General features: G+C 42.3%; 1 protein-coding gene across 2 annotated transcripts in view; it reads left to right on the forward strand.

The window, feature by feature from the left end:
- Nucleotides 1-21,136, forward strand: part of FGFR1 (fibroblast growth factor receptor 1) — a 126,706-nt gene that overhangs the window by 66,708 nt on the left and 38,862 nt on the right. For both annotated transcript variants that reach the window (XM_082255092.1, XM_082255093.1), the window contains 3 exons: nucleotides 13,824-13,910; nucleotides 17,691-17,857; nucleotides 19,590-19,713. In XM_082255092.1, coding sequence (XP_082111218.1) covers nucleotides 13,824-13,910; nucleotides 17,691-17,857; nucleotides 19,590-19,713 — 378 coding nt within the window. The remainder of the gene's footprint in view (nucleotides 1-13,823; nucleotides 13,911-17,690; nucleotides 17,858-19,589; nucleotides 19,714-21,136) is intronic.

The raw sequence follows: 21,136 nt of genomic DNA on the forward strand, positions 1-21,136 counted from the left end.
TGACTTGACCAGGTTTGTAAAAGGTTGTTTTTAATCACGTGGAAAGCGAGTTCCTGAACGCTTTGAATGTCCAGTTTTTTTTTTAGGCAAATGTTTTTCACATGATTGCATAATTAAAGACCCAAGAAAATATATTTTATAAATTGCAGCTAATTGCGTAAAGGCAGTGGCTGTCTTAGTTTTTCTTGTTTAGGCTTTTTGGTATTTATTTTTACCCCATGATCTTGCCAGGAACGCACTTCATCTTCTAAGGTGACCACACGTGATTTGCTGTATCTATAGAGAAGCGCTGTTGTCACCCCAAGACCAGAATGGTTAGAACTGCAGAACACTTTTTGTCTTCCTCCTCTCCATACCATGAGGAAAGTTGTTCTGTAGTGCTTACACACCTTCTAATTGTTTTAGATGGCACTGCAGGCGGGTATTTTTTAGGAGTTCAACAGATATTGCAAATTTATATTTAATAGATATTGTATATTTCAGACCAAAGGGGAGCAAATGGTAATACCTAATTGTTGGGGTTTATGTATGTTTTAAAAATAACTAATCATTGAAATGGGGGATATGGCGGTAAGTAATATTCCTCATCTATCCATTCATTTTGCTTTGCCGATGGGCAAGTTCACCTAAAACTGATGCTTAATTGTGGTAGATGCCAGGCAGACTGAATCCACATGCTTTAGTATATAGGTGTTTGTATGTATGTGTATATCAACGCTGCGTAATGTATTAGCGCCTTATAAAGGTTGGACTGGATTTCCATCATTGGGGCCTGTAGGCACACAACTTTTGGTGCACACCGCAATGCCACTGAGGTAGGAGTCTCCATTCTTCACTAAGCCATTTCCTTGTTTTACCCTGACCAACATGGTTTACAATAATGTGTCAGTTTAATCATGCAAAATGTATGGTCAACAAGCATTCAAGGAAAAGCAGCCCCTTTTTCCTTTGCTGTCTGTAGGCACTGGCCTACTCTCTGATGAAGAAAAAAAAAAACAGTATTTATTCCACGTCAATATACAAAGTCTAAATTTTATTTAGTCATTTGGTCATGATTGGCTTAAGTTGTATAGTCCTTTGCACGACACTAAGTTAATTAGCCCCTGCTATGATTATACATCCTTTTAATATTGTATACATTAACAACCTGAAAGACAAAAGTGCAAAAACCTATTTGGATGCCCCTTATCCACTCCGTTTGTAATGAAATGCATATAATTCTAACACTTTCCCAGTATTTATCTAGGAGGGCTCAGCAGGACACCATACTGCTAGTTTGATCCCTCACCAGTTGATCAAAGAGGGGTTGCTAATTATGTTAAGCACAGTAAAAATCACAGATGATGTGAATGCCAGCTGTAGCAGTATTTAGAAATGTCACCTCTTTAGTCTGCTAGTATCATGTATAGGGTGTGAGTGTGTTAAGGAACATTGGAGACATGTTGCTAGGATTTGTTTGTAAAAGTTCTTCACTAGACATTTGGCCACGATTGTTTTTAAGTGTCCTAATGTGTCCTTCGGTGTAATGATTTTTTTTTTGTATTTAGTTCTGTTTGCCATATTGGACACAGGTTGTCAAAATAACCAAGAAATGCCAAGCAGAAGGTATTTTTAATTTTTTTCATTTTTACAGAGTTGGGACTGAGTTGAAGGATGAGACTGGTCATTCTCAACAACCTAATAAAATTTGTTTGCCAGATAAGGTCTGCTCTCTCAATCTTCACAGCCTTGCACAAGTCCTTCGCACTCAGTCCTGCCCATCTTGTGGCTTGGGGTCCTTAGTGATAATGTAGTAATTTTATGTAGTAATGGGAAGGTTTACTTTCCTTCTAGAACAGGGAGTGACCGAAGTTTAGAGATCTGGCCAGTAAGTCCCATTTTGAAACTTCCTTTAACATACCCAGCTAACCAGCAAAAGTGGCAGTTAAAAGGTTGGGGCAAACCATGTAACAGTGACGGTTGCCTACAATGGTCAGCGTTTATTAATTTATGTAAAACCTTAATTCCAAAAGGAAAAAACAGTTTCTTTAATTGCTTACAGAGTGTCAGCTAGAGTCAGACTTTAAATAAGTGAATAACACATTTTAAGCTAAATCTAAATCCAGTCCATTTAACTCTGCCCTCTCCAGATATTGCTGATGTGCAATGGTGTCTCAGATGCTTGCCCATTGATAGGCAGGAAGTGTTACTTGCCAGATCACCTGGTGAAAATTAAAAAGTAAAAAAAAAAAAAAAAAAACTAAAGCAGTCCCCACCATTCAAGTACCTTGGGGCAGCCATATTTGTTTTTCATGTACAGCACAATGGCTGTGCTTCAGTGCTCCCTTCACCTGGTGTAAGTCTATGATAAATGTCTCCATAATTGCAGTGCTGCTCCCGATTTTAAGCATTGCTTGTCATTATCCTGCTGTTTCTGACCACTTCAAAGAGATAATGAGCACCTCCCTCAGGGGCAAATGAGCTCATTGCATGGGGAGATTTTCAAGATCCTTTCTGCTCCATAGCAAAGTAGCACATGTTCACTGTATAATAAACATTGCAGCGTGCCTAGCAGGCAGACTACACGTACAAAGAGAGGCAGATATTTGCACATCCAACATGTGACCTAAACAAAAAGGCTCTTTATAATGCCAATTGTGCTTATCTATGCAGTCATAAAGTAGACTTTTTAATCTCATTCCATCATAAAAAAACCAATTTAGAAATATATGTCTAAAAAGCACAATAATCATACCATGGAAAAACAAGAAAGCAAAGGCCCTTTACAAAAAGAAAAAAAAAAATGCAAAGTATTTTCATTGTGTCCGTATAGCCAGTTATATATGAGCAGATGCAACTAAGAGCGAGTACCCGTTTTTCCACACTAATATCAATGGCATACCAGACTTTCCCAATATCCAGCTTATTACAATTTAAAGAGACCATGTTACCAGACCTAAAGTAGAACACAAACTAGTCTTAAATGTCCCCTCCGCACTCCTGTTACCTGTGCTGCCTAACCGGATATAAAGGATGTGTGTACTTACTTGCCTATCTTTAGCCCTTTCCAGTCCAGTCATGTGAATTGACTCTTCTGCAGTGATTACATTTGACTACAGCAAGTTCAGAGGCACATTGCAAGTCAATGAAAATAGTTTATGCAAAGGCATAATGCTGCAAGTTGGCATTAAAGAGGAAGTAAACCCTCTGAAAAGAAATGTGGAAAAAAAAAAAACCTGTAAAGACAAAAGGCATAATGAGCTAGTATGCATCGCATACTAGCTCATTATGAAGTACTTTGCCTAAAAACGAAGCTCCCGCAGTGCCCGCCCGCTCAGCAACAGGACGGCCGCCATGTTCGGGCGTCCTCCGGCCATCTACATCCCGCGCGGGAGTTCGGGCGTCCTCAGGCGCAATTGCATCACTCCCGCGCGGGGGCCGCTGTTCACGGCACAGGGCTCTAAAGGAACGGCATGACGTCATTGGCTGCATGCACTGTAAATATCTCCTAAACTGTGCAAGTTTAGGAGATATTTATAGCACCTATAGGTAAGCCTTCACATAGGCTTACCTATAGGTAAAAGTCTTTTAAAGTGGGTTTACAACCACTTTAAAGTAAATTTACCTGCAATTTAAATTGATAGGGTCTCTTTAAAAGGGGACTGCCAGACACTAGACAATAGGGATTTTAAAAGGGGACTGATTGCCAGATACTAGACAATAGGGATGGGCTCAGGTATGTTCGGATCCTAGTCCCAACCCGCCTGAACGATCCTGCCAGGAAGCTGTCACTGCACACCGCCAATCATAGGCAGCCTAGTCAGGATGTGTGTATGTGCAGCTACAGGCCGGAAATGCCTCATTGCTTATGATTGGTGGTGTGCAGTGATGGCTTCCTGGCAGGATTGATCAGGTGGGTTTGGACTACGATCCGAACATGCTTAAGCCCATCCCTACTAGACAAGAGAAGGGCCACATGGTAAGAAGTAGCTACCACACAAAAACATGTTCCAATATGTTTGAAGCACAAGATGTGTTCTTGCTTCCTAATCCTACACTGCTTGATCATCTCAAAATGCAGTTATAAATAAGGCTTTAACCAGGTATTGGGCTATTGATGAGCAGCCTAATTCTCCTGCAGACTAGCCCCGTCCAGGTGTTTGCAGTTGGCTCCGTTAACAATATTATGTTTGTAAGATCTGGCCAAACCTTTCAAATATTTTCTGCCAAAGCCTTCTCAGGGAAGAGCGGTTGGGATTGATTTTTTCCTACTGATCACCACTGTTTTACCCCTGAGGTAGGCTGGCCTGGGGAATGTCTGAGGATTGCACCCTTCTCCATAGAAACAAACCTACATGTCATACCAGTGCGAGTGTACATGTTTGTATACGGATTTATCATAAAGAACATTTTTATAGCCACTGCAGTGAGGTGTCAATAGGCACCTTCATATAACAAACATATCAGTAAGTTTGTTATTAGCCTTGCATTACCTGGCTGATCTGTTTTCATGCAATCATTCTTGCAATACTTTTATATTGCTACTAAAAATGTGCAATGTATTGTGGCATCAGCAGCAGGTCATGATCTTTTCCATTGTGCTTTTTTTGAAAGTGTGTTTCCACCTTTGCATTCAAATTTGACAGACCCCCGCTATGATTGTGTTCCTATTTACACATATTACCCAAAAATATATTTGAAAAAAATGTATTTAGTTGATTGATGGACACAGCTCCTGATCTTCTTAACCATTGGGTTATACTGCCCCCTACAGGATTAGGACACTAGGGAGAAAAAAAGTCTGACTATATGGGCAGTCCCAGGGGGTATACTCCCTCTCTCTAGGTACTCAGTTTTTTTTTCTGCCTAGTTCTTTGCTGGGATCTCTGGTCCTGGCCAATTTTTCTTAGACATGTTTCTCCTGTTTTTTTTTTTTTTTCCTGTGAGACCTAAAATCAACTGCCAGACTGGGCGACGGGCTGGATTACCTAGATCCAGTTGTGTCCCCCGTCCCCCCCAGTCTGGCCTGCGAACGCGAGTGCAGACCTCAGCTCTGAGCTAGGTCAGCCGCCACATTGCCCCACCAGACAGGGGCTGGCCTGCGAGTTAAACGCCTCGCAAAGTCGCATACGGCCGGTCTGAGTCGCAGCGCTCATCCTGGCCAATAGCCCCCCATTTAGAGGGGGAGGGGTTCTGTCTGGACCGGTGCCCACCTGGTTCCTGGTATGGTGGGTAGCTGTGGAGGGTATTGGTGTGGAGGTGGACCCCTCTTTGGGACGGTAGGACCCCCGGGTTCTCCTTCTTCCCATCATCCAACTCCCTCCACTTATGCTGGGACTGCGTAGGTGGTCTGATCCACCTCCTGGGGTGGGGGCGGGGTACTATGGCAATGGGGCGGGAGGTCGGTGCGCCGCCGGCACTTTGACGATTGGCTGTGTGGGGGGGCTATGCCTGGGCCTGTCCTTGATTCCTACGGATCCTTCCAGGGTCCCTGAGAGCCTTATGATGCTGCGCAGGCCGCCATTTTCTTGTAGCCTGTGTGCTCAATGCACGGTGGCCATGTTTGTGTAGTCCGGCAGCCATTTTGCGGGTGGTTTGCCATTGAAAATAGCGGCGGCCATGACAGTGGAGCCCGGAGGGCAGCGATTTGGCGGTGGAGCCCCTCCTCATCCCCTGGTGCGGACTCCTGGATCTTTCCCTCTCTGCTAAAGATCCCTTGGTGCTTTATGCCTGGCGACTGGGTGGTGCTGCCAGCACGGTGGGGGTTGTCCCTTTGCAGTGTTTTACACTTTTTGTGGGGTCCCCCTGATGACTCATGGAGTCTTTGGAGCGCATCTCCCCACCTGATCCCCTCTTTGAGGCTGCAGAGCCATCCGGGTACCAACCATCCATCAATGCACTGTTGGCGGTCCTGGAGTCCTTTGTGTCCCAGGTGAAGGTGGCTTTCAGGCGACGGGCTAGCGAAAAGCGCCCCCTGCTTCCTCTGTCTCATAAGATCTTGAATCTGATTCAGCCGTTGTGGACATGGGTAGCCCTGTTGGGTCTGCGACCACGCGCCCGGAATCCACAGATAGTGAGGGCAATTCCTCCACATCTGCAACCACACACGAAAAGGCGCTGGTAGAATTGTCGCTAAAGAGTGGGGGCGACCAAAGCGGCCCCTTGGGTTCCCTAACCGATTTGCTAGGCAATAACCCTATAAGAAGGCCCCTTTTTAAGAAGCGGACTGTTCCAACTGTGGTGGACCCTCCGGTTTTCAGACCGAACAAGGCAACCATGATTCTGGTTGAAGAGTCCCCGGCCTTTAAGGACCCGGCTGACAGGAAGGCGGAGGCTTTGGCCCGCAATATGTACACTCTAGCTGGTTCGGCACGGACGCTGGTATTTTTACCATTGCCCTGTTTGGCAAACTCTGACTGAGTGGGCTAAGCTTTTACGCCGTGACCTTGAAGGAGAACAGCTCCCCCCTGTCTTTGCTGAGCTGACCAGCTGATTCAGGAGCTGCAGTGCAGGAGCTGCAGGCATCTGTGATGCCTCTTTGGATGTGGCTCCCCCAGTTGCTCAGCTCTGTTTCGGCAGTGGTCCTTCGGCGTGTCTTTTGGCTAAAATGCTGGTCTGCGGACCAGACTTCTAAAAAGACCTTGTCTGCTCTCCCTTTCAAGGAGATTGTCTGTCTGTTTGGAGCTATCCTGGAGGACATCATTAAAGGTCTTACAGGGGGGAAAGAGTACCTTTCTTCTGCAGGTTACTAAGTGCAAGGATACTCGTCGTAGACGTGGGCCCTCCTTCTCGGCTCATAAGTTTTTTTTTTTTTTTTTTTTCGTCCCTTAGGGTCGACTGAAAAGAGTTCAGGGCTTCTCCAGACCCGGGCACAAGGCTCCCTCAGCATGAAGGTGCGCCGTTAACCGTATCAGGTCTGGCTATGAGATCGAGTTTCGCTCTTGTCCCCCAGGAAGGTTCTTTACTTCCAACTTGTGCTTGTCCCCGGACCACTTACAGGGTCTGTTTGGGGTGGTACTAGACCTGTTACTTCAAGGAGTGATTGTCCTGGTTCTCACTTTGGAAGGTTTTCAGGGTTTTTACTCAAACCGGTCTACAGTCCCAGAAAGGAAGGCAAGCTGCATCTAATCCTGGACCTCAAGGTGCTGAACTGCTTTGTGCAGGTACAAAAGTTCAGAATGGAGTCCATTTGCACAGTGGTGGCATCCCTGCATCAGGGGGATTTTCTTGCCTCCATCGACATCAAGGATGCTTACCTTCACATTTCAATATGTGCCAGGCACCAGGGCTTCCTCCGCTTTGCCGTGGGAGAGGAGCATTATCAGTTTGTGGCTTTACCCTTTGGTCTCACCTCTGCTCCTCAGGTCTTCACAAAAGTGTTAGCCCGGGTGCTGGCACTGTTACGCCAATGGGGGATTGCGGTACTGGGTTACTTGGACGATCTTCTGCAAGCGGAATCACCTACTGTTCTGGTGGAAAACCTGGAAATCACCATAGGAACTCTGAGGGAGTTCAGCTGGATTCTGAACTTTCAGAAGTCTGCTCTGGTTCCGTCCACAAAGCTGGACTATCTGGGTCTGACTCTGGACACAGCCTTAGCGAGGGAGTCCCTGATATGGTGGCTTCGTTCTCTGGCGCTTCGGCTGGGAAAATCCTTCCTCTGCTTGGAAATCGTAAATGGCATGGTGTGAGTCTCTTGGGGTTCAGCCTCGCTTGTTCTTGGTGGGAGTATACCCCCTGGAACTACCCATGGGTGTAGTCAGACTTTTTTTTTTTTTTTCTGCCTAGTGTCCTACTCCTGTAGGGGGGCAGTATAACTCAATGGTTAAGAAGATCGGGAGCTGTGACCGTCAATGAACATCAGAGAAATTGATTTTACGGTAAGTCAAAAATCACACTTGCTTTTGTCAGAATCGGTTTTAAAAAACATGAGGTTTCTATGTTTTTCCCATCTCCAATGGCTCTTCGTTAAGCTGCCAAAGTAGTCAACAATGTACACACCATGTGCTGAAAATGTTTTTATGCCCACTGAAGAGCATGGGGCTGTGCTGCAGCTGCGCTGCAACAGTGTGCCATGCACTCCTGTTTTGGCAAGATGGTTCAGGTTTTTAAAATGTTAAAACAGGCAGTCAGTGATATGTCTCCTCACTGTCTTTCATCCCTTCTGAAAGGTGATCCACTGCAGAATGCTCTTCTGGGGGGTTGCTAGTGTGGGGGAGCGGTTTAGTGAATTGACTTTAATGAAGCTTTGTCATTATTTCTTTCACATTCTGTGTTTTCTATTCATGAATTGGCTCCAGAATGATGGCATGTGATAATTTGTGCAATCAGGTCATGTGATACTGATATCGCATGCGACAAATGTTAGAGAATAGACCACTAGAGCCTAGTACATACTGCTAGTGTTTTTTTTTTTTTTTTTTTTGTCTTTTTTTTTTTTTTTTGAACCCAGCGAGCTGAACCAAAAAATTGACAGTTCAGGTCAGTCTCGGTACTAACAATCCGATGTTAGTACAGTGATCTCCTTCGCCCCCGCCAGAGCACTCTGGTCAGCGCTCTCAGCCACTGGCTGAGAGGGCTGATAGTGAGCCGGTCAGCAGACCTTTTTTGATCATTCCCCTTCAACAGGGGATGGGCAGGGGCTACAGTACAGATGGCCCAACAGTCGATTGTTTTCTATTGAACCGACCGATGCCGCCCAACATTCGACCTGTTTGTACGGGGCTTTAGAAACCAGTGCATTAACATACAATGGGGTTAATTTACTAAAACTGGACAGTGCAAAATCTGCATAGATTTGTCAAAGTTTAATTGAACAAGCTGAAGTTAGAACCTGATTGGCTACAATGCACAGCTGTAACAGATTTTGCACTCAATCAACCTCAATGTAACCACGATAGAAAAGAAAATAGCAAAGGCAGGGGAGTAGGCAGAGGTTATGAGGGAGAAAGCGAAGTAGGATTCGCTAATTTTATATATAATGTGTGTGTGGGTGCATCCTAATTTGGCAGCAAAAGTGGAAATCCACTTCAGGTTTTCTGCCGAAGTACTCCAAACTAGTAGTGTTTAACCATTTGCTGACCGCTCACTGAGCTGGTACTGCGGCAAAGTGGCTCGTTATCGTCTGGCGACGTAAACCTACGTCACCAGACTTTCCCCGCGCGCGTCGCCGGAGGCTCGCTCCCGCTGTATTCAGACACAGCGGGAGTCAGGCCAGGAGAGGAGAGGTGGTGATCACCGCCGCTCTTCCCCGATCGCCGGGGATCGAGTGTGGAAATCCGCTCACTTGTGTAAACAAAGCGGGCGGATCTCCTATGTGACAGACAGTCACAGATTACAGGATTCAGCATAGCTGAACCTGCGATCTGTGTCTGTGTCACACAACCCCCCTCCCCCCACACACGTCAGTAAGCATGAGGCATACATTTAACCCCTTGATCTCCAATAAAGTTAACCCCTTCCCTGCCAGTGTCATTATTCCAGTAACAGTGCATATTTATAGCACTGATTACTGTAGTAATGTCACTGGTCCCCCCAAAAGTGTCAAAAATGTCAGGGGTCCGATCTGTCCGCCGCAGTGTCGCAGTCCCGCAAAAACAATCACAGATCGCTGCCATTACTAGTAAAAAAAAAAAAAAAATGACAAATCTTTACCGTAGTTAGTAAATGCGATAACTTTTGCACAAACCAATCAAAATATTATTGTGATTTTTTTTTTTTGTTTTACCAAAAATATGTAGCAGAAAACAAATTGGCCTAATGTTGATTTTTTACATTTTTTTTTTTTTTTGGAAATGTTCTATATCAGAATGTAAAAAATATTTTTTTTTTTTTTCAAAATTATCGCTCTTTTTTTCAAAAATTAAAAATCACACAAGTGATCAAATACCACCAAAAGAAAGCTCTATTTGTGGGGGAAAAAAAAGGACATATAAATTTAATTTGGGTACAGCGTCGCACGACCGCGCAATTGTCCATTAAAGTAACGCAGTGCCGAATCGCAAAATATAGCTTGGTCAGGAATGGGGTAAAATCTTCCAGTCTTAAAGCGGTTAAAAATACGCTCAATGAGAATTTTGTCATAGACATGCAGCTAAATACATTTTGGCCTAAATATATGACAAAAATTGAATATATTGGATATTTTTTAACTGTCAAAGTAGAAAATGTAAATTTTTTCGCAAAATTTTCGCTCTTTTTTATTATCGCAAAAAATGAAAAGCACATAGGTGATCAAATACCACCAAAAGGAAGCTCTGTTTGTGGGGAAAAAAAGGACGTACATTTTGTTTGGGTACAGGGTTGCATGACCGCGCAATTGTCAGTTAAAGTCGCGCAGTGGCAAGTTGCAAAAAGTGCCTGGACGTAAAGCAAGAAAAGCCTCCGGTGGTAAAGTGGTTAAGTGGCCATTGCTGTAATCTGAAATACTATAGTGTACTTTCTATGAAAAATTGTGGGCATTTTTTTTTTTTGTCGTTTTTATTTTGTTACAATGATTATGCAGCAGTGCCCCCAGTGGCCAATGCAGCACTATTAATAGTAGATGACTATTTTATGTCACAAGTTCTAAAAATAGCAGCATAAATTTCACATTTGATCAGGGATTTTTATTTTCTATTTTTTTTTTTTATTTACTTTTGTATTTTTATTGTATTCCTTTTTTTATTACAATATTTAATTGGATCAGTACAGATTCTGCAATATAATTGCTTAAATATAGCTAACCTTCAAGGAGACCTTGAGAAGTCACACTCGTATCAACAGTACATACATAGTTTTTTATTGCTATCAGTTCTACAACCTACAAATGAAATTTCTATCAAACCAGCTTACACAAAGATATTACACACACCATACATTACTGACAGTAGCATCAATTAGTAGTAGTAAGAGGTAAAACATGGGTGTCCAACCAGTAGCCCATGGTGGCTATGAATGTGGACCAACACAAAATCACAAACCTAAAAAATGTTGGTGTTTTTTTTGAATTTTTTGTTAAAATGGGTTTACACTTGGTGAATACATGTGGCCACAGAAAAACATTGGAGTCATGTCATCAGGAGCACCTACACTATATTGTCAAAAGTATTGGGACACCTGCCTTTACACACATGTAAACATTAATGGCATCCCAGTCTTAGTCCGTAGGGTTCAATATTGAGTTGGCGCACCTTTACAGCTATAACAGCTTCAACTCTTCTGGGAAGGCTGTCCACAAGGTTGTGGAGCCTCGCAGTCTCTGCTTTAATTCATCCCAAAGGTGTTCTATCAGGTTGAGGTCGGGCCAATCAAGTTCCTGCTCCCCAAACTCACTCATCCTTGTCTTTATGGACCTTGCTTTGTGCACTGGTCCATATCATTTGGTGGAGGGGGATTGTTTTTTCAGCATACCAAGACATTTTGAACAATTTCATGCTCCCAACTTGTGGCCTTCAGAGTCCTGACTTCAACCCAATAGAACACCTTTGAGATGAACTAGAGTGGAGACTGCGAGCCAGGCCTTCTCATCCAACATCAGTGCTTGACTTCACAAATGTGCTTCTGGAAGAATGGTCAGACATTCCCATAGACACACTCCTAACCCTTGTGGAAAGCCTTCCCAGAAGAGTTGAAGCTGTTAAAGCTGCAAAGGGTGGGCCAACTCAGACTAAGACTGGGATACCATTAAAGTTCATATGTGTGTAAAGGCAGGCAGCCCAATACTTTTGAAAATAAATATAGTGGTATATTTGTGAGTAACTATTTTCAAGGGTGAAGAATATGAAGGGCAAAATTAGAACCAAAATATCTGAGGAGCACCTTGAGAATTATTTGGCATAAAAAGTGTCAAATATTGCACTCATTTTGTCTGGCCTGCTTTTTTTTTTTATAATTAAAATATTTTACAAAAAAAAAATGAAGTTTTATTACTCGGGTACATTATTTATATCTGTAATCGTTAAACTTTTTCTGCTCATCAGCTATCCTTCTTTTTTTTTTTTTTTTTTTTGTAGTTTTCCTCTTCCCATGTGGCCCAGGAAGGTCAAAATTATAGGTAGATGGGCTTAATAGCATGGGAGCATGATTTACAATCGATACAAGGGAAGAGGAGCAATACACAATACGATTCCTTACGATTAAGCGCCAACGTCCTCTACAGCCTTGTACAAAGTGTAAATCCCATAAAAAAAACACATGAACACAATTGGTCATAGTCTTGTTCCACCATGCACATTCTCCCATAGCTTTCTGTTTAGTTTTTGACAGAGTGAGAATAGGTAGAACCTGCTTTTAATGTTCCTTTTAGGGAGCCTTCTCTTTACTTCCCGTAGATTTGGAAGGTGTCTGACAGAACAGATGAGAAAACTTTCTCCAATGGACAAAGTAGAAAGCAAGTAGAGTGGGAAAGGGCTAGCACCTCTATTTAATTTAATGCTTGCGTTCCCATTGTGGAGATTTTCCCTAATTTCCTGTATTAGTGGAGTTTGCCTGGCAGAACAGGAAGCGAGGGGTAACCTCATTAAAGGAGATGCACAGAATCGTGCTGGAGATACCAACCCTTAAGCCTCGTACACACGCAACGAATTTCCGCTGATCGTTCGTACACCTTTTGTCTAGAGTGTGTGTCCGTTGGTTGGAATGTGCTCTAGACTGCACACGAATTTTCCCGCATGACAAAATTCTACTTCAGAAGTGATGTCATGTGTTGGATTGCTTGCTTTGTGTTCTTTCATCTCTGAGCATGCCTAGTCTTGCTCATAAGATATTTCCCCATCGAAATCTGTACTAATGAGACTAAAATCGGACGTGTTTTGATGGTCGACAAAAATTTTATAGCCTGCACACCAGGATTTTTTCGGCCGAAAAGTCAGAGTCGGTTGTCAGAAGCACCATACTAACAAGCCGAAAATCAGCAGATCGGTCGTCGGACGAAATTTCCCGGCCGAATTTCTACTCGTGTGTACGGGGCTTTACATACTATATCTGGGGGGAAAAAAAGTTAGCTAGAGTTGGCTGTAATGAACAATGAATTTGACTAGACACAAAACGGAGTCTTCAGTTTTATTAGTACACGCAGAAAGTAGTGTTCCCACCAACAAAACACCATATTCCTGATATGCCTCTAAATGCCTTTTGTTATGTGTGGTAGGTGAGTTTATGATCAGTTAGGAAGGCTCTAAAAATTCCCTTGGGACACATGTACAGCAGATCCTACTGTGCTTTAATGACGTGAGGATTGGACGCACCATATGGTTATGTCCCTAAACTAAATCTGCTGTTGTCCCTACTGACTCCACTACCCTGTCTAAATCGAATGAAATCATCTTTGTAAAAGTCTTGCCCTGGTTTATTGTTTCCAGGGCAAAACAGCCATTTATTAAAACTTTTTATTTATTATTTTTTTATTGCATGAAGAATACAAAAGACAGCTAGCTGCCCTGAGACCTTTGGTCCTAATAGGCAGCAAAATAAAAGTGGCCTATGGGAGCATGTGATCGAAATTCTATCCTGACACAAATTGATGACCAATCCCAATAAAAAAATAAAGGATTATAGCTGCAAAGGGTAATCCTGTTTCAAAGTAATTTTTTTACCTAGCTTTTTGTTTGATGTATAACCGTTATTGGTTTTCAGCTGACAAAATTAGTTTGCAAATATAGCTAAAATATGTTGAGAGGAAAATGTAAAAAATATTCTCATGATTGTGTGCCATACCTGTCAGTGTTTTTTATTGCACTGTTCTCTTAGTAAATGCATGCTTGATTCTCTAAGCCTGTGAAATAAATATGAAAGTGACGTGACATGTTTATACTTGGGTTTATATATTGCTAAGTGAGTAAATATTTTACCTTTTCTTACTGTAGATGCCTTACCTTCTGCCGAAGATGAAGATGACGACGACGATAATTCTTCTTCAGAAGAGAAGGCAACAGAGAACTCTAAACCTAATCGTAAGCAAACCTATATTTCATTCATGTACGCCAGAAAGCCCTATTACATGATTTGGTACAGTGACTAGCAATCCATCATATAGTCACAAATCATTCTAAATTATAGTATACTTTATGCTTCTTTCTCTGACAAGGAGGATACATTTTTGGATGTGCAACTATTACTATTTGGCCATGTAAGGGGTCAATTCAATAAAGCGTCACATGCGCGGGATTGTCATTACTTTCTTATTTATACTGCCAAATATTTTCAATTTATTGAAAGTTTTATTGCATGGGCCAACTAAATTTACTGTATATACCTTATGTTATTATTTGTTGCATTTTGTGTGTAAATGTCATTTCACAAAGGTGTTTTTTTTTTTTTTTTTTTAAGCTACTACATAGATTTACTTGGCTTTATTGCTGGTTTGGACTACCCATAGCGGGGATGGGGTAGGAGGGAAAAGCGAGAAGCTGGTTTCCACTAGCATGGCAAGTGTGTAGTTCTTTACAGGCAGTTGTATAGCTCTTAGAGAAACTAGAGGTGCCTAATGTTCATAGTGAGTAAAGCTTGCCATATACAGAAAGAATTTTTGACCAGTTCCCGATGACCCGAACATAATTTACTCAATGGGTGGCTTTGCTGACACTCACCCACCCGACATCCTTTAATTCAAAAATTGATTAAGCTGGGTGGTTTTTGGTATTTTGATAGCCAACGGGACCAGCTGTCAGAATACGTTAGCCGAAATAGAAGATTCATCCATGTGCACCATTTGTATAACCAGCTTAAGTTGCCCAAACTCATCAGTTTTAGGTGAACTCTGAGAGTTTTTATTTTTTTTTTATATATTTTTTTTTTTATTCACCCGCTGTTAACTGTTTAGTCCCGCATTAAGGAAATCGTTTCTTGGATATCCTAGATGCTCCCACCTTCTACATTTAAAAAAGTGAAAAATCCCTACAAGAAAGTGGGGAAAGGTTGCTCCTTATAAAGTCTAGTACATCTAATAATACCCTCTGCCAAGATTGACTGCTGCCTCCATTCAGAGTGGAGACACCCCATGACAAGAAGTGTTTGTTGGCTGAATTGCTAAATAAAAAAAGAAAGAAAAGCCTAAAAAAAAGAAAACTAATGGAGCTACCACACACTAAAGGTATTTTTCTTTTTTTTTTTTTTTTTTGCATATAACAAACCTGTTATACTTACCTGCTCTGCGCATGTTTGGCACAGAGCAGCCCCGATCCTCCTCTCCTCAGTCCCCCCAAAGGTCTTTTGGGCTCCCCCCCCCCTTTCCTTGCTGAGTGCTTCCCTAGTGCATGCTTGCTCCTGGGCACCTGTCTTATGTCTACATAGGAAACGCAGAATGGGGCTTGACCAGTGAACCTGACACTTGGCTGCTGGTGGCTGATCCATAGCGATGGCCAGATATGGATAATGGATGCAGATGGTGACCCGAATTTTGTTTGGCAGCCAAGAAAGATAGTCATACCAGAGGTGCATATTGGTGCAGTCCTCTTCCCATTTATTTTCTTCCTCATTGTTTTTTTATCTCTGAGCAGACACTTGCTGGCCTTGAAAGTTGGAAACCCATATATGGCCAACTGTTGGCAGCAAAGACCTAGAATGACCTTTTCTTTACTGAAGATCTGCACAGCTTTAGGTTTATAGCTCTTCTGTTTAAACAGAAGGTATGCTGCATTTCAAAAGAAGCAGTGGATACACGTGACTGTAGATAATATTATATAATTATCTATTGGTAATAGTTTCCTTTGGCATTAAGCTGTGTTTAACTGAGGACCTTTTCTTTGACAAAACAAAACCTGAGATCCAGACACCGGAAGACATCCAGATGTAATCTGTACTTAAAGATTTAGGATTGAACAATGCAAGCATCCTTGACGCTTCTAATCGTAAACCAGCGAAAGGAAAAAGGTCTTTTATGACACTCTCAAAACAAAACAAAAAAAATCCTTTTCTACCAAGCACTGATTGGCCAATTAGCCATCACAAAAGACTAAAAACTACTTTTTGGAAACAAAAGCGTATTGGTTTATTGTGTGATCGTTCTGTTCCCACTTGAGCTGAATTTGCTATTATCACTATGTTCCCACTCCAGCTGATTTTTCTATTGCAAACATCAGAAGAGCCCCACAGAAGAAAATTTTTTATTGTTGTAGTTTTTTTCTAAGATAGAAAAAGATGCACTTTTTAGACTCATTCAGGCCTATACTAGTAACATTACAAATCTGCATGAAAACATCCCTCATGTTACAAACTACAACGAAAAAAAACTGCTTGTGTAATTATAGCGCAATGAAAGATGTGCAGTATATACTTCTCTGTTCTTCTGGCCAGGTGATCGTTGGTGTCAGCCTGCTGGCTGCAGGAGCGAGGGGAGAAGTCTCCAACATAGGCTAGGAAAGACATCACTTATAGGCTTCAATGTCCCATCCACTATTGACAATCCCTCCTCTCCCTTGTAGCCACCTCTGGCTGACACTATAGCCTGATCCTGTGACCAGAGCAGCCTCCAAATGGGTAAGTATATACAGTGTATAGTTTTTGCTATACAGGTTAGCCAGCATAGGTGTTAGGAGAGAGAAGGGAGCATTTTTAGGAGTAGTTAGGGTTATGCTAGAATTCTGCTTCTTCTGCTGCAGACAGGATGTAGCATTCCCTAAGACTCTCATACCCAGTGATCACTAAGACCATATACAGTACATTATGACTTTATTGAAGTCAGAGTGAAGGTAAGCAGTAGTGTCTACACTTTGTGAGACAACGTACTTGCATTTGGTAGTGTCTGCACTTTGTGCGACAGTATTGCTTTTCTATGTGATCATACAAGAATAAAATCTTTGTACTTTGAAACAAGCATATCGATGTTCTGGGGGCAAATTTCATCCACGCCATTTATCCAGTTTTCAAAGCTACTTTTCTTAAGGAAATCGGCCGAAAATGTTCATCATGAACCGGCCGACTTTCGGCCCATAGGGGATACAAAATATTTTAAGGCTGCTTCCTTCAAAATATTGCTTCGAGCTAGAAAATTCTTGATGGGTCCAATTTTCTAAAGTCACACATGCTTCTGGGTATTGCTAACAAATGTTTAAATCTACAACAAAAGGTCAGAATAACTGACAAGAGGCTGAGTAGCAATATTTTCCTAAAACCATTCTGTGGAGAAACGTCAGACCAGACCTTTGTGTAAAAGCTTGTCTGTTATACAAGTTTATATTCCCAGAATCGTGCAACCGCCCCCCCACATTCATCCGTTTTAATGTCAAGCAGCCACATGATCTCCCTTTTCTCCCATTAACAGTTCACATTTAAACACATACCTTAAATTCCTGTGGGATTCCTCCAGCCCCATGCCATCCTAATTGAGTAAAGACCCCGGTGCACCATTAACACTTTCAGTACAAGGAAAGATTTCTTTGTGAGCCGTAGGTCATCGCTTTGCCTGAAAAGAAAATGCCTATTCTAAAAATTGTTTAAATTGAATGGAATTTATTTATTCTTTTTGTGCTTGGCAATCGGAGAACTGTAGTGGCTGGCATTTCATTTTGCAGTACAACAGAACTACCCATATACATCATAGTCTCTCTAAATGCAAAATCCACCTAAATCATGTTTATTTTTAGGTGGATATCCTAGTTTTGTTGACAAGATATCCTCTTCAAGCCATGGCCACAACGAAACCATAAAAAATTGTCTTTATCTTTCTGGTGTTTATAGGAAATAAAGCAATGTTTTTATATTGCAGTTAATATTTGCCGCTGTTCTTCTAACAGGTCCATATTGGGCAAACCCAGAAAAGATGGAGAAGAAACTACATGCTGTGCCAGCAGCCAAAACTGTGAAGTTCAGGTGTCCGGCAGGCGGGACACCTACACCCACACTACGTTGGCTGAAGAACAGCAAAGAGTTCAAACCAGATCACCGTATCGGTGGTTATAAGGTACAGATTATCTTTGAAACCGATAACCTAATGCATCATGGGTTACTTAATTCAGAATGTAATTTTTAATGCAATTTGACAGATACCGTTGCTCAGCAAGGGCAGGTTTTTGGAGCTTAAGCCATCTATACAACAAATGGTATCATTCCTTCCTGTGTAATTTTTAGGAAATTTGAAACCAGAATATACACTAGACATGTGCAATTTTTGTTTCAGTCCGTATGTAAATTCGGACAAATTTTTGGTTATTTGGAGATTCGGCTGTTCGAATTTAGTTGAATGTTAATGTTTGTTCATTTTCTAACGAATTCCAAATTGTAGGAATAAATTGAATTTGGCTCAATCAACCGAAAAGGATTGACCGATTCTAATTCTGTGTGACGACATGCAGGATGTTAAGGAGCGGGCCGAGAAGCCGGCCACTGCTTTCTTAGCAACCGATGACTCAACAGCTGTCAGGGGGCTTCCCCACTGACAGCTAAAATGTGAACAAAAGCATGCCTTCAATAGAAAATTAAAAAAAAAAAAAATTAAAAATGGTGGTGGTGTTCCCCCAAAATCCATACCAGACCCTTATCCAAACATGCAGGAAAGGAGGAGATGAGCTAATGCCCCCCCTTCCTGAACCATACCAGGCCACATGCCCTCAACATGGGGGGGGTGCAAGGGGGGGGGCTCTTCCCACAACCCTGGGCTGTGGTTGTGGGAGTCTGCAGGTGGGGGCCTTAACAGAATCTGAAAGCCCTCTTACCAAGGGTGCCCCCAGATAACCCGGCCCCCCACCCCTCCTATGGGAAAGAGTATGGGGTACCCCTACCCATTCACCAAAAAAGTGAATAAAGGCAACGAGTTTTTGACAATTCTTGTATTAAAAAAAATCAAAAACAATGTCCAAATGTTGTTGCTTTACAACAATACTTCTATGATGGGATGTTGGCAGAACTGACATTTTAGTACACTTAGGACAGAACAGAAGAGTAGTATAAGACCCAGTCCAGAAGGTATACTAGCAAAGTAACTCCTCTGTCTCCTCCTCCTTGTCGAGACTGCCTGGTGTTTATGACTATATTAGTGATGCTCCACTTTAACTGGGAAGCTGCCAGGACATGAGATCACCTTGCGTGCCAGTCCAGATTTGAAGTTGGGCCATCTTTTCTCTCGTCCCAGCATGCTGTCGTCTTCAGTTTAGTAGAAGTTTTAGAAGTTGAGGCTCATTAATCTCTCCCCCTGCTGATTACTGAGCTTGTTAGATGGTTTAACAAGCTGAGGGTAATTAATAAATGTAGAAAAGGAAGCTAGGCTTGTTATTATAATATCTATCTATTTTTGAATGCCTAACTTCTAATTTTATCTAATTCCTAGCTAAGCTGCCTCTGTGTATAGTAAGTTCAAGCAAAGCTTTAGTACTTGGGCATGAGGCTGTTTGTCTTTCTTGCATGTCTCCATAGACGTGTCTTCTTGCCTGTGTGTTTGAAAGCTCACACTTTGACCATTGTTATAACAATAAATATGACCGGTTATGACCTTAGCTGTTTTTTTCTTCCTTGACAAATTAGGACATGCCATGGAGGAAGGGTGTCCACATGAAGGGTGGTTGTTTTAGTGTAATACCCTTAGGTGGACCGTTTACATATAAAAATAAAAAATAAAAAAAGTGCTTTGCAGAGATTCTAAAGCATTATGCAAAATAAAATTAAATTTTTTTTAATTTTTTTTATTTTTGCACTTATAGGTCCGTTCTCAGACATGGAGTCTTATAATGGATTCAGTTGTTCCATCTGACAAAGGGAATTACACCTGTATCGTAGAGAACAAATATGGCAGTATTAATCACACTTACCAGCTGGATGTAGTCGGTAAGAGCACAACAATTTTCATTGAGACCTCAAAAGTATGTCCAATAATTCAAGCTTGCATTTATGATCTATAATTCCTCCAAGACTACAGTTCCTCCCTTAATGCTCTTGTACATCTGCTCCTTGTTTATACAGTAAAGACTTTATGGTTTAATGCTGAATACACTTCCACCGCATAAGGCAGAACTAATCTACCTGCAAACAAAACTTTTGGATCCTTCATTAATGTCCCTGATGTGAGCTAATCTCAGTAGCTGACACAGGTTTTGCTTCATCCACCATGTTAATATGGCACAATCCAATGCATGGAAGAGCACTGTTGGCCATGTTTTTAACCAATGCTGGTGCATGTTTTGAGTCTTCCATCGTGGGGCCTAGTAATTGGAACAGGTAGTGGATACACCCTTTTCTCAAACCCAAGATCTTGCCATGAAACCAGGCGTCAACCCATAGCTGTAATCTCAAGTACTAGGTGACTGAATCTATAAATACAGGTTCCGTGCATCACTGCAAAGAGAAAAAAACGGAACCTGTTTTTTTATAGGTTCAGTCACCTATTACTTGAGATTACAGCTATAGGTGGACTCCTGATAAGGAACCCTCTGCTTAAATAGGTAAGGTCCCTAATTCTTGGCTCTTTAAGGAAGCAAATGTGACTGGTTAGAGCAGAACTAAACTAACCAGTACTTGTCTCCCTTCCATCGATGCACCGTTCGCAATCTGCTTGGCTGGCGCGGACATAATCTCTCCAGTTCCAGGTTAGGGGTCTTCTGCTATCTTTATTGCCTAGGATAACATAACTCCTGTGTGCTGCCTTTGAGGTGTGCAGTGAATGTACACTGAACTGCGCATGTACAGCTTGGTGTACATTCAAAAGCATCTCACAAGAAGAAGGTAAGATGCTTTTTATTGCAGAAGAGATTTGGTATATGTCTCCTGTGAAAAAAAACCCTTCCTGCTGGCAAGTTTAGCACTTAAGGGCTACCTTCTGCTCTAACAGAGCAGCTTGGATCCTCCTCTTCTCAGGTCCTCCCTCAGTTCTCCTGACCCTTCCCTCCTGTCGAGTGCCCCCACAGCAAGCAGCTTGGTATGGGGGGCACCCAAGCCCGAACTGCAGGTCCGTGTGTCCATTCAGACACGGAGCTGCCATTCAGCCCCGCCCCCTCTCTCTCATGAATGGCTAACTGACTTTGACTGCCGCGGATGGCAATGACGCCGTGGCTGTGTCCCAGCCAATCAGGAGGGAGAATCCCAGACGGCTGAGGGACTTGTGGACAGAAAAGAACCTCAGGTAAGTATTATGGGGTGCCGGGGGGAGGGGTGGGGGGGGCTACTACATCCCAGTTGCTTTTTATCTTAAAGTGGAGTTCCACCCAAGAGTGGAACTTCCGCTTTAAGTACTCCTAACCCCCTGACATGCCAC

The sequence above is a fragment of the Pelophylax lessonae genome, assembly GCF_965119305.1.
Source record: "Pelophylax lessonae genome assembly, chromosome: 4".
NCBI classification, from domain to species: domain Eukaryota; kingdom Metazoa; phylum Chordata; class Amphibia; order Anura; family Ranidae; genus Pelophylax; species Pelophylax lessonae.